At 41.3% G+C, this 23,862-nt stretch overlaps 1 protein-coding gene across 1 annotated transcript in view; it reads left to right on the top strand.

Annotated features, from left to right (window-relative positions):
- GFRAL (GDNF family receptor alpha like) overlaps positions 1 to 8,533 on the top strand; it is a 1,079,552-nt gene extending 1,071,019 nt beyond the window's left edge. The window contains exon 9 of the mRNA XM_078647546.1: positions 8,448 to 8,533. Within this exon, the coding sequence (XP_078503672.1) occupies positions 8,448 to 8,533 (86 nt within the window). The remainder of the gene's footprint in view (positions 1 to 8,447) is intronic.
- The last annotated feature ends 15,329 nt before the right edge of the window (positions 8,534 to 23,862 follow it).

Below are 23,862 nucleotides of genomic sequence, written 5' to 3' on the forward strand. Positions count from 1 at the left end.
ACTGTTTCTCTTGGTTTTCCCCTTGTTACGCTTACCGGGACGCTACCCGGTATGCGAACCGGACGCTCCAAAAACACAAGATGGCGGACTCCCGTTACGCTGTCGGTTAGCTGCCCGGTTCGCGTACCGGGAAGCACCTCTACCGCGAAAAATCACGGGGGACTTTAATATCCCCCTCATCAATCCTAGGGGGTCAGGAGGGGTTTACCCTGCCCCCTTTCCTTCATTTCCCCCTTCTTTTTTCACCACATCTTGTCTCTCGAACCTACCGAGAGACAAGATGGCGGCCGCTCCGGACTGTTTACAATGTTGACAGCTACGCTGCCGGTTAGCTGCCCGGTTAGCTGCCCGGTGAGCTGCCCGGTGAGCTGCCCGGTTCGCGTACCGGGACGCGCCTCTACGGCATGAAATCGCAAAAAAAAAAATTTTTTTATTTTTTGCCCCGCGGGGCACTTTAATATCCCCCTCATCAATCCTAGGGGGTCAGGAGTGGTCTACCTTGCCCCCTTTCCTTCATTTCCCCCTTCGTTTTTCACCACATCTTGTCTCTCGATCGTACCGAGAGACAAGATGGCGGCCGCTCCGGACTGTTTAGAATGTTGACAGACACCGGAGAGCCAATCAGCTTCGCTTCGCAAAGTTCTGTTACGCGTCAGGTACGCGAACCGGGGCGCTAACCGGAGCGCTGTCACAGATATATATATTTTTTTAAACGTTAATTTCTCAAAATCCACTGGAGCACATATATTGAGACATAGCAAAGGCACGTCGGGCAAACCATATCTACAATTTTGCCAAGTTTCATGTAAATCTATTCAGCCGTTCGAGCTAAAAGTGAGTCCAACCGCCCTATGGAAAAATTAATGGGAAAAACGTGTTTTGGGACCCCCCTTTTTTCTCGGCCCCCCCCTTGACGAAACCCCCCCAAATTTTCAGGGGCTGCTCAGAAACAAAATGTGCCATTTTCCTGAACATTTCAGCCAATTCCGTCCACAAACGCCAAAGTTATTAGACATAGACTTTTCAGAAATCCCATTGAGAAAAAATCCTAACTATATATACCCACTGGCTATCGCCAGTAGGTAATATACATATATAAACATATATAATCTGCATATCTATATAAATATAAATGCATGCATACATATACATATATGCATACATATGCATGTTATTTACATGAAAGTTTTAAAAACACTAATAAAAGCAAAGCTAAAAAGCCACCTCATTACAAACAGAATGGCTTTAACTTAAACGAGGGCGAGATCTATTGCATTTTCAAGGCTTGTTTACTTTGGTTCTATCAAGAAGGCATTCAGATGTGTCACACATTTGCCATAAATTCTGAATGTTAGCACTCTAGTTGCTCATTAGATCACTGTAGTAAAGCTAGTGCTCACCAGGGAAGTCTGCTGCTAATCATGGTTTGCAGCCATTTTCCCGCATTTTTTATCCCGCAGACTTTCAGTCCGCATACCATTATCCCGCAAGGTCATTGACCTCGCATACCATTATCCCGCATTTTTTCAAAACGCATGTGCATTTATCGCGCATGCCTTTACAAAGAATTACGTTTTAAAGGCATGTATGGTAAATGCATTTGCGTTGTTAAAACCACGATGACGAGAGAGGTAAGTGGGTTTGTGTTAATTTTTTCGTGGGTTAGTGATTGTGTAGTGTAGTGTTGTGTAGTGTAGTGTTGTGTTAGTGTAGTGTAGAGTTGTGGTGGTTGTTTAGTGTAGGGTCATGCTGGGGGTAGTGTTTTAGGGTTTAGGGTTGTGTTGTACTGTTTGCGTAGTGTAGGGTCATGCTGGGGGTAGTGTTTTAGGGTTTAGGGTAGTGTTGTAGTGTTTGCGTAGTGTAGGGTCATGCTGGGGGTAGTGTTTTAGGGTTTAGGGTTGTGTTGTAGTGTTTGCGTAGTGTAGGGTCATGCTGGGGCTAATGTTTTAGGGTTTAGGGTAGTGTTGTAGTGTTTGCGTAGTGTAGGGTCATGCTGGGCGTATTGTTTTAGGGTTTAGGATAGTGTTGTAGTGTTTGCGTAGTGTAGGGTCATGCTGGGGGTAGTGTTTTAGGGGTTTGGGTAGTGTTGTAGTGTTTGCGTAGTGTAGGGTCATGCTGGGGTGTAGTATTTTAGGGTTTAGGGTAGTGTTGTAGTGTTTGCGTAGTGTAGGGTCATGCAGGGGGTAGTGTTTTAGGGTTTAGGGTTGTGTTGTAGTGTTTGCGTAGTGTAGGGTCATGCTGGGGGTAGTGTTTTAGGGTTTTGGGTAGTGTTGTAGTGTTTGCGTAGTGTAGGGTCATGCTGGGGGTAGTGTTTTAGGGTTTTGGGTAGTGTTGTAGTGTTTGCGTAGTGTAGGGTCATGCTGGGGTGTAGTGTTTTAGGGTTTTGGGTAGTGTTGTAGTGTTTGCGTAGTGTAGGGTCATGCTGGGGTGTAGTGTTTTAGGGTTTTGGGTAGTGTTGTAGTGTTTGCGTAGTGTAGGGTCATGCTGGGGGTAGTGTTTTAGGGTTTTGGGTAGTGTTGTAGTGTTTGCGTAGTGTAGGGTCATGCTGGGGGTAGTGTTTTAGGGTTTTGGGTAGTGTTGTAGTGTTTGCGTAGTGTAGGGTCATGCTGGGGGTAGTGTTTTAGGGTTTTGGGTAGTGTTGTAGTGTTTGCGTAGTGTAGGGTCATGCTGGGGGGTAGTGTTTTAGGGTTTTGGATAGTGTTGTAGTGTTTGCGTAGTGTAGGGTCATGCTGGGGGTAGTGTTTTAGGGTTTTGGGTAGTGTTGTAGTGTTTGCATAGTGTAGGGTCATGCTGGGGGTAGTGTTTTAGGGTTTAGGGTAGTGTTGTAGTGTTTGCGTAGTGTAGGGTCATGCTGGGGGTAGTGTTTTAGGGTTTAGGGTAGTGTTGTAGTGTTTGCGTAGTGTAGGGTCATGCTGGGGGTAGTGTTTTAGGGTTTAGGGTAGTGTTGTAGTGTTTGCGTAGTGTAGGGTCATGCTGGGGGTAGTGTTTTAGGGTTTAGGGTAGTGTTGTAGTGTTTGCGTAGTGTAGGGTCATGCTGGGGGTAGTGTTTTAGGGTTTAGGGTAGTGTTGTAGTGTTTACGTAGTGTAGGGTCATGCTGGGGTGTAGTGTTTTAGGGTTTTGGGTAGTGTTGTAGTGTTTGCGTAGTGTAGGGTCATGCTGGGGGTAGTGTTTTAGGGTTTAGGGTAGTGTTGTAGTGTTTGCGTAGTGTAGGGTCATGCTGGGGTGTAGTGTTTTAGGGTTTTGAGTAGTGTTGTAGTGTTTGCGTAGTGTAGGGTCATGCTGGGGGTAGTGTTTTAGGGTTTAGGGTAGTGTTGTAGTGTTTGCGTAGTGTAGGGTCATGCTGGGGGTAGTTTTTTAGGGTTTAGGGTTGTGTTGTAGTGTTTGCGTAGTGTAGGGTCATGCTGGGGGTGGTGTTTTAGGGTTTAGGGTTGTGTTGTAGTGTTTGTGTAGTGTAGGGTCATGCTGGGGGTAGTGTTTTAGGGTTTAGGGTAGTGTTGTAGTGTTTGCGTAGTGTAGGGTCATGCTGGGGTGTAGTGTTTTAGGGTTTTGGGTAGTGTTGTAGTGTTTGCGTAGTGTAGGGTCATGCTGGGGGTAGTGTTTTAGGGTTTAGGGTAGTGTTGTAGTGTTTGTGTAGTGTAGGGTCATGCTGGGGGTAGTTTTTTAGGGTTTAGGGTAGTGTTGTACTGTTTGTGTAGTGTAGGGTCATGCTGGGGGTAGTGTTTTAGGGTTTAGGGTAGTTTAGTTGTTTAGTGTATGCTAAAGGCATATTCGTTCTAAAAGTTTTCGTTATTTTAATTTGCGGCCTAATAGTACATGCAGGATTTTTTTTGCGGACTGATGGTATGCGGGATTTCGGCATATATTCGCTAATCATACTTTCTATGGCAAAATGAACCCCCTCATTTTGTTCCTTTTTAAATTAAATGTTTTAAGAGTTACCACTTTATTCCAATCAAGATGGCTTCAGGTGTGCCATACCTTTGTAATAAGTAGGACTGTTAGCACTCTAGTTGTTCTTTAGAACACTCTGGGACATTCTGTCATTGGGCTATAGTTGGGCTACATCTGGCTGATATTTGGGCTACATTTGTTTTTTTTTGTCTCTGGTGGCCATCTTTGGGCTACATTGGGCTACATTGGGCTACATTGGGCTACATTTGGGCTCCAACATATATATAGCCCAATGTAGCCCAATATATATTTTTCAAAGTTAATTTTCGTAAAAACCACTGGAGCCTATATCTTGAGACATAGCAAAGGCACATCGGGCTACCAGTCCCTACAATTTTGCCAAGTTTGGTGTAAATCCATTCAGCCGTTCAGGCTAAAAGTGAGGCCAACCGCCCTATGGAAAATTGCATGGGAAAAACACGTTTTGGGACCCCCCTTTTGTCTCGGCCCCCCCTTGACGAAACCCCCCCAAATTTTCAGGGGCTGCTCAGAAACAAAATGTTCCATTTTCCTGAAAATTTCAGCCAATTCTGTCCTCAAACGCCAAAGTTATTCGACATAGAATTTTCAAAAATCCCATAGGAAAAAAATCCTAACTATATATACCTACTGGCTATCGCCAGTAGGTAATATATATATATATATATATATTTCTTCAACATCAAATCCTCATTCGATTCAAAAAGAGGAGAGGCACACACGAAGAATCCAAAGCAAAAATGCTTTATTGGTGCAAGGACCCCCCCTGAAAATAAATAAATAAAAATATATATATGTATGAATAACAACGAATTACAAGTTCATCTGTGAACTCTTTAACAACTGAAAAACGTTCTGTTTCGTGTTCAACGGAACACATTCTAAGATGGTAGCCAGAGACTGTGGAAATAAGACACTGATTCAACACAGTCCTTTGTTGATGACGACGACCCAACCTCCTAAAAACCGTTTAAAATCAATGGGCTATCGGAGGTGCAGCCTAGCAGAGCACTGAGGAAGGCCACATGCCGAAATGCATTTGCTCCTATGCTAATTAAATCAACAGTGTCCCAAGAGTGCTGCCGTGTTTGAGCTTTTAGTTTTACCGTGGCTTCACCCTGCACGTACTTGCGGCTAGAGCACCCGTCCTGAATTTTGGCAGTAAGGGTGAACTATGGAGCATATATATATATATATATATATATATATATATATATATATATATATATATATATATATATATATATATATATATATATATATATATATATATATATATATATGTATATATGTATATATGTATGTATACATATATATATATATATATATACATACATATATACCCGTTCAGGCATTGAGTAACACATAAATTATGAACAAAAGAAGCACAGAAGTCTGGATAGCTCTCAAGTTTAGGTGGAAAGCAGCTGATGTAGAGAGCATTCTCAACACCAGTGATACTCTAAATGTGCTCACCTCAAATGTCAGCTTTTCTATCAATGTCTTTAAGCATAGAATTAGCACAGTGCCATCCACGCCGAGATAGAAAGGGACAAAGTATTTTGCCATTCCTACAGCAAAGTCTTTAAGCATAGGATTAGCACAGTTCTATCCATGCCGAGCTGTAAAATGACCAAAGCCTTTTACCACTCCAGGCACAGTATTATAGTTTTGGTTTTGTAAAATAGCATCCAGACCAACCTGAAAATAATAAAAGCAGCCCTGACGTGTTTTGCTCTCAATAGAGCTATTCAGAGAGGTATAGCTTTGTTCAGGCACACGGGAGCACCCCCAACGGGTATGTTAGCCTTTCTGTATTAGCTACCTCACAGTGCCACTATAATCTCTTACCAAGGAGAGAATAGTTTTTGGCAACCTCAGAACATGACAACCAAGGTGCCTCACATTTGTGGAAACAATGTACTACTTTTCGCTCAGCCACTCGTGCTTACTTAGTTTCTACTCAGGGAGATACACAGAGATACAGCTAACCCGATACCTCGAAGAGAACAGAATCCTGGACCCTTCCCAGTCAGGGTTCCGCAGCAACCACAGCACCGAGATCGCCGCCACCAACGACATCAGGACCCTCCTAGACTACGGGGAGACTGCAACACTCATCCTCCTAGACCTCTCTGCCGCCTTCAACACCGTCTGCCACCGCACACTAAGCGCACGCCTCCACGCCGCAGGGATACGAGACAAGGCTCTGGAATGGACCACTTCCTTCCCCTCCGGCAGAACCAGAGCTTCCACCTCCCACGTTCTGTTCCGAAGCCTCTGAGATCATCTGCGGTGTACCCCAAGGATCCTCCCTCAGCCCGACACTGTTCAACATTTACGTGGCCCCCGCTTGCACAAGTCGCCCGACAGGACCACCTCAACATAATCTCCTAGGCGGACGACACTCAACTGATCCTCTCCCTCACGAAGGGCCCCAGGAATTAAGGCCGTCGCCAACTGGATGAAGATCAGTCGTCTGAAGCTGAACTCGGACAAGACGGAGGTCCTCATCTTCGGCTCCAACCCGCGAGCCTGGGATGACTCCTGGTGGCCAACGGCACTGGGGGCAGCCCCGACCCCCACCAACCACGCACGCAACCTGGGAATCATCCTCGACTCAACGTTCTCAATGACCAAGCAAGTCAACGCCGTCTCCTCCTCCTGCTTCAACACCCTCCGCATGCTCCGCAAGATCTACAGATGGATCTCGACAGATACAAGAAAGACAGTCACCCAGGCCCTCATCAGCAGCAGACTCAACTACGGAAATGCCCTCTACGCAGAAGCCCCGACCAAGCTCATCAACCGACTACAACGCATCCAAAACGACTCAGCACGACTGATCCTCGATGTACCATGACACGGCCACATCACACCCCACCTGAGAAACCTGCACTGGCTCCCCGTCAACAAGAGGATATCCTTCAAGCTCCTCATCCATGCACTCCACAAGACCGGCCCAGCCTACCTCAACGGACGGCTCTCCTTCTTCACCCCCAACTGCCAGCTATGCTCCGCCAACCTCTCACTCGCCACCGTCCCGTGCATCTGAAAAACAACCACCGGCTGGAGATCCTTCTCCCACCTCGCCGCCAAGACATGGAACACCCTCCCACTGAACCTACGACATACCCAAGACCTGCCGACCTTCAGGAGGACACTAAAAACCTGGCTGTTCGAACAATAGTGGCCCCCACCTCCCCCCCAGTGCTTTGAGATCCTTGCGGGTATATAGTGCGCTTAACAAATGACTGATTGATTGATACACCAAATAAAATAAGCAGGGTGTTTTCAATAATCATTTATTGAACAGTCGTTATTCTGGTGTACAATAGATGTGCTGCAGCAACCGTTAGACAGTATAAGATATAAATGATTAACAGTACAATGAAAGTAAAAGGATGGCATAGTTCTACCATTGTACTAAAATCATGAATGCATTCAAGTATATATTATACACATGATAAAAGATGCGTACTTCTACAATGCCTCCATATCTAGATGTACCTAAATGTACTTAGCATGGGTGTAGGTGTTAAGCCAAGAATTTCTCTAGGATCTAGTCAACTCCATTACCTTAAGTGAGACTGTGGGACCCCGTCCTGGTCTCGAGTTGGACACCCCGTGAGGGATGTTGGACCACTGCGAGCTGAAGTGTCTGCATACAGGAACCTCAGCATCTCTGGTCAGTGTCTCGGGCGGGAAGTCTCAATCTCTGCTAGCTATCTTAGCAAGATGTGATGTATATATACCCATAGATCTCCCAGAGGTCCTCCCTTGCTGTGTTACTGTGTCGGCCTAAGGATGACATTGTGCCTGAACTTTGTACATGGATTTTATACAGGAGATGGTGGTCTTGCTGTGCTTTCAAGAACCCTCATGCATAATGTATAGGATTTCGAACTAGAGAAAAGCTGCGTTCTGAATGCAGTGTAATATCTAGGTAAAAGGTCAATCCCTGTAAACTGTGACAAGGGTAATGTAGGGAGAGAATATTGTTGAATGGTAACAAGTTTATCGAGGCCTATATTATAGTACCTATATGGAATATAACATGATATGTCAAAACAAAAACCCTTACAGGTATAGAGTGACACAAAAAATTATGTAAAAAGGAGGAAGGGAACTCTGGGAAGTTCTCAAGTTTAGGTGGAAAGCAGCTCCTGTACAGAGCACTCTCAACAACACCAGCGATACTCTAAATTTGTTCACCTAAAATGTCTGCTTTTCTATCAATGTCTTTAAGCATAGAATTAGCATGTGTCAGCAGGTTGGCTTGGATGGTATTTTACCAATTGAAAGCTGTAATAATGTGCCTGGAGGAGTTAAAGGCTTTGGTCATTTTACAGCTTGTCGTGGATATCACTGTGCTAATCCTATGCCTAAATGCTTTGCTGTAGAAATGGCAAATGACTTTGTCCCTTTCTATCTCATACTTGATGTTAATATAATTAACGTGCTTTAAATGTCTTTGGTGTAGATTAATTTCTCTATTTTTCTCCATTTTTTCTAGGAGCAATGATCTATATAATTGCCTACACTTCCGGCATCATACTTACTTTAGGAATAATAATGCTGATTTTGCTTAAAGCAAGGTAAATGTGTAAAAAAGACACACTTTGTTTACTTATAAAGACATGAATGTTTAGAATGTAAATCACTCTTACTATGTATTGTTTCATACTTATACAGTATGTGAATTTCAGCTTTATATATGCAATTCCGTATGTCATACTATTTTCCTGTATTTCTTTGTGCATTCCCTTCTCTGTATCTGCTTGCCTTACTGGTTGTACTTGAAATAATACTAAATAAAAAAATTACCTAACGGCAACACTACTTCTTTAACTAGTTAATAGAAATGTGAAAGAGCTCAGATAATTTTCTCTTTTTAGCAAAGGCATGCATCAAAACAGGTTTTGTGTGGCCTTCCCTGGCTCCAACATATTCTACATCTGAAGCCTATGAAATTAAGGCTCTGGAAGAAAAAGAGAAGATATTTTCTATTTTCGATAATCTGACAATCTACATAAAAGGTGAAGAATAAAAACCGATTCCTGGTGAAGGAGTACTGGATTGAGAAAGCTGGTTTTTAACTGTTTTTCGGTCTCTAGTAGGGGGCAATAAAATCTGCCACATAGCAAATTTAAAGCGCAAGGGGGAAGGATGGATCAAGGTGTTGTAGTTCTATCTAGGACCCTAATTCGATATTCCTGATTTATGCCCTTATGTGGTTATAATAAATAATATACTTATAAAGGCATAAGAATCATATCCATATTTAGTCATAGCCCATGCTGTCCAAATTAAGCAAGGCTACTTCCCCAGGCTCCTAGAAAGTACAACGAGTTCTGTAAACAAACCAAACCTCCAGCAACCTGGGAATTCCCCATTGCTTTTGTTTTGATTTCGTCCTAGAACTCCTGTGAGCACTCTAAGAACGGCCAGTTCTTAGTGACATCTTTATTGACGTCTTATGTCCAACCTTACGTCAAAACCCGGCACCTTTCAGGTAAAAATATACCAACGTTGCCTTAAGCAAACACACGGTGGTGGTTTTGGAGCAGAGCGGCTATCTACTTGCCCGAGAGCCCAGCTGATGCGAGAGCCCACGGACGCCGCCCCTCCCCTTTGACGCACTGAGAGAGACACTGTCTTTTCTCCTGCCGAGAAATCCAGCTCCGGTGTTTCCAGATACCCTCGCGGGTTACTGGGATATCGAGTCCTGAGAGAGAGATACCAGACCTCCTGCTTTCTAATACCCAGGTACGGAGCTGACTAAGCCCTTAAAGAGATGTCTTGATTCAGATTCCTTGGCAAAACCAACTTAACTTAAACTGCTACTTACTTACTCCTTCCCACGTATTAGGCTTGGGTCAGGTACACCGGGGTAGGCATATTTAGAAGCACCAGTTGAGTACGTTAGTCAATGTATATTTGTATGTATATATTTTATCTATTTTAAAGTAAAATATGGCTAAGAAACCATATCAATGCTTTTACAGTATTATTTCATAATACTCCTTTTACTGTACGCACTTTACTTTATACTAAGTATTGCAATTGTGGCAATTCATTTCTCTTGTATGAGAAAGAAGACTGCTCAATAAATAACACCTTTTATTGAAAATGCCTGTCTCTCTTTTCTCTACACTCTGGTGAAACTAAGTATGCACACTTGACTGAGTGAAATAGCTGTCTATTGTTTTCATACAACTCTAGAGATACACTCTTATTCTGAGGGAGCAAAGTTGTCATGTTTTATGGTTGTCAGAAGCTAATCCCTTCTTGTCTATCCAGGGAAGTTAAACTCCTCCTTGTTTATTCGAGAAAGTTTCTAGTGACCTCTGAGCTAGCTGGCAAACCTTAAGTCTAATATAATCAGTAGAGACCTAGTCGACCTCAGTCTTACGTCTACACTGCTGAATATATTATTCCAATGCGCAGAGCCTATTGGGAATGTAGGAACTACACTACATGGCGCCCAACGTTTGGTAAGGCAATAAATCTAACGCAAGACGTTAGAGTAACTCAGTCGTGCTTTTTCACACAGACCCTTTACCCCGTAAATACTCCAAAAGACGTCTGGAGTGGGTATAAGGTTAAAATCCGCCGGAACTTAGTAGGAAGAGATTCCTATGTAAAGTTTTTGGTTTAGTCAACTTTGAAGGATACAGTGTTCCAAAATATTGTGCACCTAATCTTTGTTTCCTTGAAACTTGATCTGCAACAACCTTTCTGTTAGTAAAAATGACGAAAAGTGAAGAAGAAAGGGAGGCAGCTACAATAGCAGCTCGACTCCTAGCGGATGACACAAGTCTCCAAGAAAATGACCCGAGTGTTATAATCATTGCGGTCAACATAAGAAAAACTATAACTCTTAAACTTATAGAAAATGGACTGACATCACGAGGTGGTATAGTTATATTTGTGATAGAGGCCCATGAACATCGGCAGACAGAGGTATTCTATTCATGGATAAACTTTCCAGCAGCAAACGCTGTAACACACAAATTCCACTATTACAAAATAGAGGAACCTCCGGATGTATACACTCCTTTCGAGGAGATTGAAATCCCATTAAATTACCAAGAGCACCTACTCTGGTTTAAAGGCGCCCGAAAACATAACAATCACATCACCAGGCTCGGTCCACTAGGTAGACCAGGAGCAACGTGGCCGGTTCTAGCCTGCTACACACCACATCCAGACATTGATAAAATGTCAGTACCAGAACTTTTAGCACAGCTAAAACAACTGATTAAAATACATAGACAATTAGTCCAATATGTAATGTGGACTACAACGGTCTAACCAGCAATTAACATTCCACAGCTGACCCCTCATCAGGGGAACACAAACAAAATAACACCACAGAACATACAATCCTGTCTTGGTAAAACACCCGCAAAACAGGAACAAATTCCATTCTGGTTAGCACAAAAAATCACTCAAATAGAGGCAATATTTCCTTATAATACACCTACTGAGAAACACATAATTCTGACTATCCGTCTTCCAATGGGGATCGCACCACATGTGGAGGACTGTGACACTTGGGGCACAGTCTTTGCTTCCATTTACACAAAAACACATGGTGTTCCGTCCATGGCGGTAATACCAGATGTGCTAAGACAGATTCAAAATGAATACGGTCCAGAACCTGCTTTAACTCTGGGTATGAAATTACTGAAAGACTTCAAGCAGGTCTCAGCTATATTATTAGCCAACATAAAAGGAGAAGCAGCATCTGTGGCGATCTGCCAGAAATTGAAAGAAACAGATATAGCAGAACAGCCATTTAAACTGGCCAGAATCATAGAAAAGTCCCATGAAGAACTAGGTAGAGATAGTTTGGGTGGAAAACCAGTAAAACCCCAACTAACTAAAAATCCTGAAAAAATCTTTATTAAAAATAATCTAAATACTCCAAAAAAGAGTTGGGATGGAAATAAACAACCCACTCCCAAAGAAAAATGATTCCAGTCCAGAGGAACGACTCCTCAACGAAGAGAAAGATCTCCTGACCGAGGAAACAAGTCTCCCCAGAGGGAGCCCTCTGAGAAAAGATACAACCTTAGAAATAGGGATAATTTAAGAAAACCTGATAGATATCAAGATATTGATACACGTCCCTCTCGATCTTTTCAGACTTCCTCACAGAAATCGGAAAGAAGAGGACGGTCAGAACACAAAGAAGAGCACGTCAAGTCCAAAGACAAGGAACCTGCTCATCAAAGTAAAAAATTACAATTTCCAAGAAAGAAGGTAGCCAGTATTAAAAAAATTAAACATGCCGAGGATACTGAGGACACAACTGAAAAACAGAGAGTGGGCCCAGACAATGCTAGACAGTGCAGCAGAAGTGACCATAGCTCGCAAGATCTTGATGAATCTTCTGGAGACAGTGGACACGAATGAATACATTCAAGTGGAAACTGCAGATACCAGAGTTAGAAAACCTCATAAAATATACGAGATAACTTTACGTATAGAGAGAGATAAGACCAGGAAAGTAAGAGGTCTCTTTTGGGATAATCTTTCAAAAGGCTATGACATCCTTTTAGCTGAGAAAGACTGGCCACCAGAGTTTGTCAGGGAGTGCCCTCATGGCGAAGAAATGATTATGCCTGCCTTCTCAAATCATATTCCAATACATAAAAAATATACATATGCAAGAAAATGGGCAGTAGCCCAAGCTCCTGCATTATACAAAAATCATGTAGGATGGGATGAGGACTCTCCTCCTCACAAAATCCAGTTAAAATGTCAACCCACTGCACAAAGGCAGTACCCAATTAAGCAAGAAGCAAAAAAGCAAGTCAGGGAGATCTTAGATCAACTTGAATACCAAGGGGTGATTGAAACATGCACCTCTCAAATGAACAATCCTTTGTTTCCTGTCTCCAAGCCAGATGATTCATATCATCTAGTTTTGGACTACAGACACCTTAACTCATGTTGCAAAACATTTGCAGTACAAAACTCACACAGTGCAGCCCTAATGAATAACATCGTGCGCAAAAAATACAAGACGACATTAGACATCTCTAATGGGTTCTTTTGTCAAAACATTGCACCTGAGAGCAGGTATTTGACCGCGTTCCCAATAATGGGGTCGCAAAACCACTTCTGTCGACTCCCACAGGGATTCAAGAATAGCCCAGGATTATTCTCAGCAAGAGTAACAGAGTTACTGCAAATATATGATGATGAAGCATTATCTTATGTCGATGACATCTACCTAACAGATGATGACCTGAATACTCACTTGAAAAGAGTGAACACCATAATACTTGGGTTCGCAGCTGAGGGTTACAAATTCAACTTTAAAAAGTCACGAATTGCCCATCTAACTGTACTGTTTTTAGGATATGAATTATCAAGTGAAGGCAAGAGCTAGCAGACAACTTCTTAGAGAAGTGCGCTGTACTCCAAGCACCTAAAACGCTGAATAACTTACAATCAATACTAGGTTTCCTGAATTTCGGAAGAACGTACATTCTAAATTATGCAGAGAGAGTTAAACCTCTCTAGGAATTAATAAAACCCGATTTCAAACCAATCAATTGGACTCAAAAACACACAGATTTTTTAAGATCATTACAAACAGACATGTTAGCTAAAACAAAATTGCAAACTCGCGAAAACATACGCAACCTTGTAATCCGAGTCATCCCAGGAAGATGCGGATTCACGTACCTGACCTCTAATGAGGGAGAAACGGTACCAATAGCATACAAATCACACTTGTACACACAAGCTGAAAAGACATTCCGTCTTACAGAAAATATTGTAAATGCGGTTCAAACTGCTGTAGCAAAAGAAAGAGCCCAAGCACAAGGCAAAAGGATAACTGTTTTAACAGCAGAATCAGCCTTTGAGGCATTAACAAGCCCACGCAATTTGACTACCGTGGCATTAGATCCAAAATGGATACAATGGGAAAATTCTCTTGCTGCAGTAGACGTGAAATACTATTTTGACCCGGAAATGAAAAAATTAAAAGATCTAAAACATGAATTAGAATATCCTCTGCCAATCGAAATCCTGCCTCTACAACATTACGCCTGTATAATATATACAGATGGATCAGCACAACCCGCAGTTGGGGGTAAGCAAGCTTACAGTGCTGCGTGCTCAGTTGTTAAATGCCGGTGGCAAGAAGGAAAATTGAGACCACTGGTAACTATGACTCAATCTGTAAAAGATAGTTCGGCTCAAAAACTGAACTACTGGCTCTAAAGATGGCGCTCGATATTGCCGATCGTGAATTCCACACACTAGTAGTGTGCGATTCGCATTACTGCGTCAAATCTTACAATAATTACTTGCAGAACTGGGTTCAAAACGATTACAAAGATGACACAGGTGCCACAATAAAGCATAAGAAGCTTTGGGAACAGGTAGTTCTTTTGCAGAAAGAACTACAAAAGACTCACGTGATCCATACACTGAGTCATCAACGTGATGGCGTTCACGTTGCAGGGAATTCATTGGCTAACACAGCCACAGCGGAAGCAACTAATCCGGCTTCCGTAGCGACAAAAAAGCGTTCAGAAAAATACATAGACGGGGAAACCATGCTGGCGGTAAAAACGTCTTCTAAAGGCGACTGTGCAGCACTGCCTCTGAACTATCCACTCACTTATACATACATAATTGATGCAAACTCTGTTCCTTTTGCTCAAATCCCTGGAGTGGGGGATAGAGTGATTCCAAACACGAACAGGAGAATCTTCTTGATTCAAGAAGCACATATGGGATTGGGTCTAAGGCACCAAGAGATCAAGGAATCTCTGAAAGAATTACAATCAGAATACTGGTGGCCGGGGATGAGCATGCATAACTACAAATTTGCAATGGGCTGTCCAAACTGCAACAGAGATCGCAGTGGCGAACCGATCGGAGTAATGCCAGGACCCTTCTTTTAGAAAGCATAAGGCTATCTATACGCAAAAATCCAATAGGAGAAATGCGTCCCATTGATGTTCAAGACTATATTCACTTAAAATGCAGACACCAGCGCTCGGCTGACGCCAGAACTGTTATAAAAGATTTGCGAGTCTTTATCGGCACATACGCAATTGGCATGCTACATTCTGACCAGGGTCCTGCTTTTAGCTCTCAAGCTTATAAGGAGTCCATGACCAGCATGGGCATTGCATTGCGGTACTCTTGTCCCTTCCATCCTGAGGGAAATGGGATAGTGGAAAGAAAAAACAGGGACATAAAGCAATCTATAACGGCGAGGGTATTAGGTTCGGGTGATGGGTTGGTCCAACATTTAACAAGTGTCCAACGTAGTCTTAATAATCTGCCAAGAAATTCTCTGAAAGGTTTCAGTCCGTACGAACTATTGTTTGGGACTAGAATGCATATTCAGGACCTTGATAGTCAGACTTCAGTGGTAGAAGAAAAATGCTTTGATATCTAAGATCGTTTGGCTATTTTACAGGATTTAAATGAAACAAGAAAAGGCCTGAGCAACATAAAGTTAAAACAGCAGCCAACAGCCACTGAAGATAAACCACCTGTCCCAGCAAGGCCTGTCTGGATTCCAAAGATTGGGGATCTGGTCAGAGAGAAGATCGCGGTGAAGAAGGAATTTGGGCCTTCTTACAGAAAAGCAGTACCTGTCTTAGCTGTAAGCAGAACAAGATCAGTTGTACTACCGCCCCTTGCTGGTAAAAAGGAGAACCGAGTTGTATCCATCGACCTGGTAAAACCACAATTATGTGGCCAATAATAAGTAGTAGCCCCAGTGGACTCCCAAGAAATAGCACAGTACCAAAATTTGCTACAAAACAAGAGGTTCAAACTGAGAGACTAATCACATTCGATAAACCTGCAGTAAATAAAGAAGGACTATGCAACAATGCCATGGAACTTGTGCCTCTTGAAACCCAAATATTAACAGTTCGTCAAGAAATACCAGTCTACAACGATGTAGCCTCAGACTATGCTAGTGAAACAAAGAAAAATCCAAAAGCAAATGAAAATTCAAAAGCAATTCCAACAATTGACAGAACTGCATCTGGTTACTTCATCAATTTCGATAACTTTTCTGAAGATTCAAGCGAACAGGAAGAAACCGCCAGCAATAATAACTTTTAAAGACAAAGTAACTGAACTTCTACATCAACTCAAAGAAACCTATCTGATTTCTCCATGAATTTTGGATTGTGTTAGGTGTACTTTTCCTCCTGCTTTGGCTCATCATGGTTCTTTGTTTGGGAAAATTCATTGAAGGAAAATACAGTACAATGGACACAGCAAGTCAGAACATCAACTTGGTCCTAAAGCCTCACAAGTCATCTCACATCGAGAAAAGAGAACTATCATCAGTGAATGTCACAGCCAATCTAATACCCGGTGGGGTAGCATGGGACAAAACGGATTATGAAATCTATGGCCCGGTTGAGCTCTTGAAATATCCACGTCAGTTCAAGGTTTCATTAAGTGACTATGTAAAACAGAGTACATTCTCTGATTATTGGGACTTTGAAAGTATTAATGATATGATGTCAGATTTAGTAATGTCAGCAAAATTTACAGAACATGATTACTTACAGGGTTCATCAAATTATGAAGAAATGTATTGTTACAATCACTTAGCACATCACTATTTGCATAAATCTGCTCAGCCTAGAAATGTTTTTAATTATAATCAATGGGAACATTGTGCAACTCCACCGAAAAGCAGTTCGAAAACATTTTACGAGAAATTCCCATACTTCTCAGGGTTTAACACAAGTGATGCAGCAACGTTTTATTTCAAACTGTTAAATAAGACAGGGGTGAAAATAATGCTGACAAATACTAAATTGATCTATTCGGAAACATTTTATGAAAAAATGGATACATTCGGTTTTGATTTCTGGAAGAACTACATTGAAACAAAAACCATCTGGGGTACAAAAGATTGGCAGGTACAAGGTTTAGAAGCATTATTTCGAGCCTGCATGATCCCAGAACAAATAATATTCTTGAATGATACCATTCAACAGACAACCTGTCTTGGCCTAGTCAAGATAAAAGATTTAAATAAACCGTCTATTCCAAAGCCAACACCTGACAGTAATAGCACTACAAATGTTGAGATAGACGTATCCCATATTTTTAACCAAAACAGAACACATCCTGATTGGAAAAAATGGTTGATCTGGCCCACAGACACAAATAACTGTCAAGATAGATTCCTGAACAAAACACGGGGGTTAAAAATGACCAGGCCAGACCCAAGATACTCCCAGAGACAACATCCAGGGATAGTCACAACATACAGTGTAGGGAAACTCTGCCTCGAATGGCTACAGAAATCCACACTGGCTGAAATTAAGCAACACTTGACTTTACTTAAAGACGGTGCTGACTTGCATAATTTCATAATGGGACCACGCAAACAGCGTTAAAAACGTTTCATAGCGGCCGGTATCTACGCTGCGTACAACGAAGCTTGGAAAGAAATGCAAATTGAAACAGCAGAAAAAATACGAGAAATTGATCGTATTAATTTGGAAAAATCACTTTCTGTTGTGGACAATGGGTTAATGAATCTGTCCTCCAGAATATATTTACTGGTCAGTATTGTATCATCTGCTATTGATATAATAGAGCAGGACTTACTAATGTTACAACACAGTCAGTTCCAATTGCGTTCTATTGTACAGCTTGGCTGGACGTTGCAAAATCTGCGTTCAGGCTACGTACCATGGCGTTTAATCAACACAACGTCCTTATTCTCTATCTTTAACCTTACTGATAAACAAATCAGTTTGGCACAAAAAGGAGCAGACTATACGATTCTGAGCATTGAAAAACTTGAGAGATTACCATTGACAATGTCAGAAAGACCTGTCATTGAATGGATAATACACGGAATAATTACAATTCCGATTACAACTTTCCAATTTAAATACTGCCAAGAGTATATACCAGCGGGCCAGTATGAAAGGTGGGGTAAAGGGTACATCAAGTCATCTTGGAAATTACCTTATACACACAAATGCTACAGTGAAAAGAAAAATAATGTATTTTTTTGTGGTAACAAATGTAAAAGATCACTGAGCAGTACACTTCTTTGTGAAGGCATTAACTTGCACGGGGACTGCGATGGGTATTCAAATAACCTTTCATGTCACCTGCACGGCACTCCTACAACACAAATAGAGCCATTCTTTAGACAACTTTCTAACGGGAGTTATATTCTAATAACGGACCACAGCTGTTGTGGCATGGTGCCAGGAAAAGCCTATCTCGTCAGTGTGAGTTCCATGGTCACTTGCTGTATGCAAGTATTGTATCCAAACAGCACTTCAGATACGGAGGCAACAATTTGGCCTTCATTGAATATCTCTTCTATTCGAATTGATACTTTAAGCAGAATGAAGTCTGTTCTTTTACAGACAACTGTGCCCTTAACGTCATCAAAAGAAACGTATGATCTGCAAGTCACAAGGACAACGGCAGAGATACATACCCTTTTATCAACAAATTGCCCCGTGCATTTCATAGAAATGCTAAGCCAAATCCTAAATATGTCAGATACCAGTGGTATCCCACATGTATTTGAGACAATTTTTTCGGGACTGTTGACACCCTTCGAAACAGTTCTGGGCATTTTTCCTAATTTTGTCCATTCTGTCTTTGGCGGCCTACCACCTCTTTTGGGACTCGTAGCAGGAATTTTATTTTTGTTCCTTGTGCTCCGATATGGCAAGCCAAGTCACAGACAAGACTCCGGCAACGATGGAAGAAACGATCCTAGCTATACGCTATCAGGACCTAATAACTAAAGTCCTTGGACTAGCCTGACTAAGAGATCTGAATATGACCTGGTTTCTTTCATTCAGACCCATCTGGCAGAATTGCATCTTACCTGTGCTTCGATGTATGCTATGCAGAGAAGAATGCGTGTTGGACGTCTGTCTTACACTACCATCAGCAGTAGCATTGGATACAGATACTTTGCTAAGTCCTGTAACGGCTCATGCATCGTGTTGTCCCCAGCGGCTACCCATTCTGATGACGGCATTCGTTGAGACTTCACCACTACGATTAGGTGGCAGTGAAGTACGAGGTGAGAGCAGCATCACCCAGGTACAACCTTCTGTAAGCATTGCTGATCCTGACATCGATGATAGCAATCATACTCACGACTGTACTGTTGCGACATTTTCAAACTTTGTCGAACTTTCACCTGAAGCCGTAGACCAATTTTTTGCATGCCTGTCTGATATGATGTTCTCCCCTGAACAGAAAGAATAACTTTTTAAGCAACAAGCACACAGCATTCCATGAACTCTGAATTCGGCCTTCAGCTTTGATAAATAAAAGCTACTGAAAACATTTGGAACTGTTTTTCCCCTGAAAACAAAATTACTTTTTTTCGACTTCCAAAATATCTACCTTTTTTTTGGCTCATGTACTCTGCTTAAAGTAGAACTATTCTTATAGAACAGAGCTTCTATTTTAGGGACTCTAGAGACAATATATTACCTCAGCCTCTAGCACATGAACAGCATTTTGTATTATTATGTGATGGAATGGTCTCGACCTTCTTTTCTGTATTAAGAGCCATTTCATGTGTAAATTTTCGCAATTCATTCAGCTGATATATATATGCATTTTTTTAACTGAATGATACCACTGCTTGAAAAGCGTACAGTACCAATACTCATTTTCTTGTATTTACCATATACCATTTCAAATGCAAATTTATGTATTTTGGGGTGGGTTGGAAAACACATGCATCATTATATGTTTACTATTGCTTAGTTTAAGTAATGAGGGACATTAGATTGTGGAGTGGGTGTTGTATTTCTATCTAGGACCCTAATTCGATATTCCTGATTTATGCCCTTATGTGGTTATAATAAATAATATCATTATAAAGGCATAATAATCATATCCATATTTAGTCTAGCCCATGCTGTCCAAATTAAGCAAGGCTACTTCCCCAGGCTCCTAGAAAGTACAACGCGTTCTGTAAACAAACCAAACCTCCAGCAACCTGGGAATTCCCCATTGCTTTTGTTTTGATTTCGTCCTAGAACTCCTGTGAGCACTCTAAGAACGGCCAGTTCTTAGTGACATCTTTATTGACGTCTTATGTCCAACCTTACGTCAAAACCCGCCACCTTTCAGGTATAAATATACCAATGTTGCCTTAAGCAAACACACGGTGGTGGTTTTAGAGCAGAGCGGCTATCTACTTGCCCGAGAGCCCAACTGATGCGAGAGACCACGGACGCCGCCCCTCCCCGTTGACGCACTGAGAGAGACGCTGTCTTTTCTCCTGCCGAGAACTCCAGCTCCGGTGTTTCCAGATACCCTCGCGGGTTACTGGGATATCGAGTCCTGAGAGAGAGATACCAGACCTCCTGCTTTCTAATACCAAGGTACGGAGCTGACTAAACCCTTAAAGAGAATTCTTGATTCAGATTCCTTGGCAAAACCAACTTAACTTAAACTGCTACTTACTTACTCCTTCCCACGTATAAGGCTTAGGTCAGGTACACCGGGGTAGGCGTATTTAGAAGCACCAGTTAAGTACGTTAGTCAATGTATATTTGTATGTATATATTTTATCTATTTTAAAGTAACATATGGCTGTATATATTTTATCTATTTTAAAGTAACATATGGCTAAGAAACCATATCAATGCTTTTACAGTATTTTTTCATAATCCTCCTTTTACTGTACGCACTTTACTTCATACTAAGTATTGCAATTGTGGCAATTCATTTCTCTTGTATGAGAAAGAAGACTGCTCAATAAATAACACCTTTTATTGAAAACGCCCGTCTCTCTTTTCTCTACACTCTGGTGAAACTAAGTATGCACACTTGACTGAGTGAAATAGCTGTCTATTGTTTTCACACAACTCTAGAGATACACTCTTATTCTGAGGGAGCAAAGTTGTCATGTTTTATGGTTGTCAGAAGCTAATTCCTTCTTGTCTATCCAGGGAAGTTAAACTCCTCCTTGTTTATTCGAGAAAGTTTCTAGTGACCTCTGAGCTAGCTGGCAAACCTTAAGTCTAATATAATCAGTAGAGACCAAGTCGACCTCAGTCCTACGTCTACACTGCTGAATATATTATTCCAATGCGCAGAGCCTATTGGGAATATAGGAACTACACTACAAAGGAAAGCTCACATTTGTGCATATCCTTGAATTCACCAACAAACAAACTTACTTGAAAGTTATAGGAGCACTATTATTGCCCAGGTTAACCTATGTATACACAGAAAATATGGGTGAGGGTGGGAAAAATTACTCAAAATTACTCAATAACATTTATTGAATCAAGCAGAACAAATATGTCTGATAAGACAACTAAATTAATTGTAGCCAAACACATTCACTGAAAAGCTAAAGCAAATATATGTTTTCAAAACTCAATTGTAGTTGCTCTGTATTGTCACTTGCATTATTTCTACAGTGTCAACATATATATAAAATACAACAAACATTTATAACCATCACAAATATGTAAAAAAACATAATTTTGACAAACGAGAAAAATTAAGGTCACCCTAGTCCTCTCCTGTCACCTTCTTTCATACAAAAATTAACAAGAATAGGTTGCTCTAATATTCCTTTCCAGAAGTGTATAATCCTTCAAGAAATAATCTTGGGAACAAACAATATTTTCTTTTTTCTGTTTGTCTTCACCGTCAACAATGGTTAATTCAAAATATTTGTCTTTGGATTTACTTCTCCAAGAAGAGGGATGGTAGACATGTTTTGGCCTTTGATGCATTTAAAGCCTCATCAGGACCGGTGGTAAAAGGGGAGACCTATTAATTCTATTATCAAAACACATAGATATACGTATAAATTATGTAGAAAATGCAAGGTAATCTAAGAATGAAGTACATAATACCTATCATGATTTCTGCCACAGCTCACCTCTCTTGACAATCACAATTTACAGGCATGACTCATATCATCCCTCCAAAAACTTATGAATGAACAAACATCTTGTACCCTGATCTTTGACCATATTACATGCTGTTGGAGACAGCTAACTGCAGCAGGTGTTCCCTGGTTTATTTGAAAAGGCTGAATCGCTTTTACAAATGTTTTACCCTGCATATACAAGGTCAGGTTTCAGGTGCTATGGAAACATCCAGAAAATCAACAAGAATAAGCATCAAGCAACCAACATAGATTCCGGAAGACAGCCCTCATGAAATTAATCCCCTGCACCTTTGCCTTGCCATAAGCATTTAAAATATGAACCTTGTGAACATTCTAACACACCTCCTAGAAGACAGCCTCATCAAAGTAATCATCTGCACCTGTTCTTTGCTATAAGCAATTAGAATGTGACCTTTGTGTGCATTCCAAAGCACCTTCTAGAAGGCAGCCTCATCAAGTTAAATATCTGCACCTGTTTCTTGTTAGAAACAGTAAGAATGTAACCTTTATCACAGTTCTTAAGCAGCATTATTTAAAGACTGTCCACACTCCTTGCCCTCGCTTAGCATCTCCGCCTGCCACTAACCTGTTTCCCGGCTTCCAGGACTCTGTCTTGTCAGCTCCCTTGATCCCCCTGCTTCAACTTCAGTGCAAATTACATCCAACATTAGTCTCCCACTTGGATGAAAAAAAGAACAAGAAAAGGAGAGACTCATTGACAAACTTGATTTTACTACATGCTGAGGTCAGTTGTAACATTGTGCTGCAAACAAAGGTAATCAAAGCTTTTGTTTAATTTGTACATACTATTGAGAGGCCTCTGTCAGAGAGGACCTAGGTGATGTTAACCCTGTCCAAATTTTCTTGCGGGTTTGATACTGAAATCATACTCACTACACTTTTGAGAACTTTGATGAAGCGGCCTCTAAGGGCAATCTAAATGAAAATAAAACAACAAAACAAAAGGTACCATATCAGCAAGTACCATTCATCAGACTGCTACAGTCTTTCTGTTGAGTAGATGAGCCACAGCATCTTTGACTCTACACACTCTCTCTATCCCAACTCCCTTTCCCCTGGAATTTGCCACTATAGCAGTGTCTCCTTCGAGGGCAAGTCTTGAGGGTATTTGGGAATGTATGCAGATAGGAGGTATAAAGGGTCCACTGTCTAATGAGGGAAAGGAACATTGCTGCAGTACATTATACCTCAATAGATTTTGTTCAAATCTTTTTATTGTATGGTCAGACTTTGATACTCTCATAAGCTCACTTAGCAATCAATGCATTTTAGCAGAATGGCTAGTGTCTCCCAACTTACTACAAAGCCATCATCTTCTGTCACGAAACCTAAGAAAACTAAGAATGATCTTCCATCACTAATCCACTCTTCTCAATCTTATTTTAGACACGATCTTAGATGATGCACGTGCCCTTAAACCTTTTATGAACACTACTAATGAAAAACTACAACAAATTGAAGATCGTTGGATTGTTCTGGAAAGCAAAATGCTTGATGTGGAACAACGTTTTGGCCACCTTCAGGAAATGGCTGCCCAGATTCCAAAGTTGGAACACAAAATAAAAAGCTTAAAATCTACATTGAAGATCTTGAAAGCCGCAACAGAAGGAATGATCTTCGCCTCTACTGTCTTCCTGAGAAAATGTAGGGCCCTGATCTTCTGCCTTTTATTTTGAACAGATCTTCTTGACTTTCAATCACTTTCTCCTCTAAATATTCTGGGTCATCTCCATCCTCAACATACTAGACTCTGTGGCATCATAATGCTGTTTCTGGAATTTACTGATCTGAAGCGTGTCTTGAAGGCCAATTCCTCTGAAGCTTTTTGAATTCTGATACATGACCATACAGAACATTTCTATAAACCCAATTGTGCATGGGTAAAAGCCATCACACTTGTTCAATGGCAATTATGTTGGGGGGATTTTCCCCACAAGAAATATCGAATGGGAAAACCTAAATCCTAGACTTGGCC

The sequence above is a fragment of the Lissotriton helveticus genome, chromosome 6, assembly GCF_964261635.1.
Source record: "Lissotriton helveticus chromosome 6, aLisHel1.1, whole genome shotgun sequence".
Lineage (NCBI taxonomy): Eukaryota > Metazoa > Chordata > Amphibia > Caudata > Salamandridae > Lissotriton > Lissotriton helveticus.